At 39.0% G+C, this 2,500-nt stretch overlaps 1 protein-coding gene across 2 annotated transcripts in view; it reads right to left on the bottom strand.

The window, feature by feature from the left end:
- Window positions 1–2,500, bottom strand: part of LOC125031248 (zinc transporter ZIP1-like) — a 9,089-nt gene that overhangs the window by 438 nt on the left and 6,151 nt on the right. For both annotated transcript variants that reach the window (XM_047621895.1, XM_047621896.1), the window contains exons 5-8: window positions 2,360–2,500; window positions 1,915–2,055; window positions 953–1,108; window positions 1–807 (exon numbers count right to left, since the gene is read on the bottom strand). The exon at window positions 1–807 is cut by the window's left edge and continues 438 nt beyond it; the exon at window positions 2,360–2,500 is cut by the window's right edge and continues 37 nt beyond it. In XM_047621895.1, coding sequence (XP_047477851.1) covers window positions 652–807; window positions 953–1,108; window positions 1,915–2,055; window positions 2,360–2,500 — 594 coding nt within the window. In that variant the 3' untranslated portion in view covers window positions 1–651. The remainder of the gene's footprint in view (window positions 808–952; window positions 1,109–1,914; window positions 2,056–2,359) is intronic.

Here is a 2,500-nt window from a genome sequence, read left to right as displayed (position 1 = left end):
TCACAGTGCAAACACAATGTAGTGGGGAATTACACACTTTTACGATCATCTACAGCGATGCCAACATATAATGGTACTAATTTGTTTATTATCTACACTGCTTAACATTTTCTGACCTTTAAAAAGTATCATAAAATACTAAACACAATGGAATTTGAATAACATAAACATTCAAAAGACCATGCACATGCAAGACACTATGTAATATTTCTACTTCTCTAATTCTCTAAGATGCAGTAGTACACTACTGCTGGAAAGAACTAAAACAGCAGATTAAAAGAAAAACCTTAAAATAAATCACATTCTCACAAGTCACTTTTAAAAGTTGTGCAATTTCGTACTAGTATATGAGTTACCACAATTTAGAAAGATAGTTGATAATACTGTACTGACAAGGGTGATTTTATAGAAAATACTTTATTTGCTGCACCGGTGTTCCATTGGAATGGTGTTTTGCACTCTCCACCTTATCAGATCTGAACTTCCTTACACCAACTGTCTTTTCCTGGGAAAAAAACTTATATAGTCTAGTCACAATACTAACATACAAAGGAGTATTTCTCCTTATGCCTTCATAAAGTATGCAAAAATCTCGTTACTAGTTAAATGAGTAATGAAATTGGACTGAATTAGTACAAGAAAAGTCTAACTTCATGACTGGGGTATGGGGTCTGGCTGTTGATAGCATCGAGGGCGCTGCGTGTCAGGATCCAAGTACAGGACACCACAGACTGCTGAGAAACCAAGGATGATGAACAAAAGCTTGAGCAATCTGTTTTCACCATTGTTCATTTCGTGGGGAAGAACCTGTAATGAGAAAAAATAGGTCATATACAATAAATAGCAAAATGAATGCAAGCCAAATAACAGAAATGATTCACTGTGACTTTCTTGTCTGATTTCTCAGGATACAAAACCATTTCATATGTACTACTTGTCATTTTTTACTTACCTCAAAGAATGTCACATACAAGAAAGTCCCACAAGCAATGCCCTGCAGAGTGCCTGACAGAATGGTTGTTGTGAAGGACTGAAGCTCCATAATACCCATCCCAACACCAACACCAAAAGGTGCTGTCACGCAGAAGAACATGATTCCTAAAAGCATCTGTTGGAGGAATCATACTTAATAGTGAAGGAAGAGATTGATTTGTGTTTTAAAAATATAAAGTTCATAATGGTGTCAGGCAAATTAACTGTCCATTGAGAGAGAGGGAGAGAGCAAGAGAAAGAGAAAGCAAGAGAGATAAAGAGATAAAGAGAGAGAGAGAGAGAGAGAGAGAGAGAGAGAGAGAGAGAGAGAGAGAGAGAGAGAGAGAGAGAGAGAGAGAGAGAGAGAGAGAGAGAGAGAGAGAGAGAGAGAGAGAGAGAGAGAGAGAGAGGAAGAGGAAGATGAAGAGGAAGGGAGAGGAAGGGAGAGGGAGGGAGAAGGAGGGAGAGGGAGGGAGAGAGGGAGAGGGAGGGAGAGAGGGAGAGGGCGAGAGGGAGGGAGGGAGGGAGGGAGGGAGGGAGGGAGGGAGGGAGAGAGAGAGAGAGAGAGAGAGAGAGAGAGAGAGAGAGAGAGAGAGAGAGAGAGAGAGAGAGAGAGAGAGAGAGAGAGAGAGAGAGAGAGAGAGAGAGAGAGAGAGACTGACTGAGAGAGAGAGAGACTGACTGACAGAGAGAGACTGACTGACAAGAGAGAGACTGACTGACAGAGAGAGACTGACTGACAGAGAGAGAGAGTGACAGAAAAAGAGAGAGAGAAACAGAGAGAGTAAAAAAAAAAGAGAGAAAAACAAAGAGTAAGAGAAAGAGAGAGAGAGTAAAAGAAACAGAGAGAAAAACAAAAAAAAAGAGAAAGAGAGCGAGAGTAACAGAAATAGATAGAAGAGAGACAGAGGCAGTGCCTCAGAACCACTACTAAATACACACCTGAGCCACAGTTAGCTTCGACTGTACCATGTTAAGACCGAGAGAAAAGGCAATGATTCCTTTGTGGAAGATTACTACCAAGAATAAGGCCACAACATCGTCTATTGTGTCCTGAAGACCAACTGCCAAGCCTTCAAATATCTGAAATTTACAAAAAATTCTAAAATTGGCTTTAAATACAAAAAATGGTGTTTATTATATATGTACATTCATACATAACACAAACCTGTATCTAGATATATACTACTTTATCTATCTATCTATCTATAATATGTATATACATTTAAACAAACAAACACACACAAATGTAATCACTACGTTTTACTAATATACTGATATAAGTTCATTTTTGATTATCTATCATCTTTTAAACAGTAATTAAATGTTAGAATTTTTTTTTCATTTGCTCAAAAGACTAGCTCTTAACATAAGCAAAAAAACTCACGGAATGGAGGGACAAAGCAAAAAGAAGAAGCAGAGATCGAAGAGAAGAGTGTGAGGCAATGTCTTGATGGATGGAGTGGTCAAACAAGTGACTATGACCATGGCCATCCTGGGGGTCGCAACTATCTGCTGCTGTCCCATA

The sequence above is a fragment of the Penaeus chinensis genome, chromosome 12 (assembly GCF_019202785.1).
Source record: "Penaeus chinensis breed Huanghai No. 1 chromosome 12, ASM1920278v2, whole genome shotgun sequence".
Classification (NCBI taxonomy): Eukaryota; Metazoa; Arthropoda; class Malacostraca; order Decapoda; family Penaeidae; genus Penaeus; species Penaeus chinensis.
The sequence above is the reverse complement of the archived record's forward strand: the minus strand, read 5'-3'. Positions and strand labels throughout refer to the sequence as shown.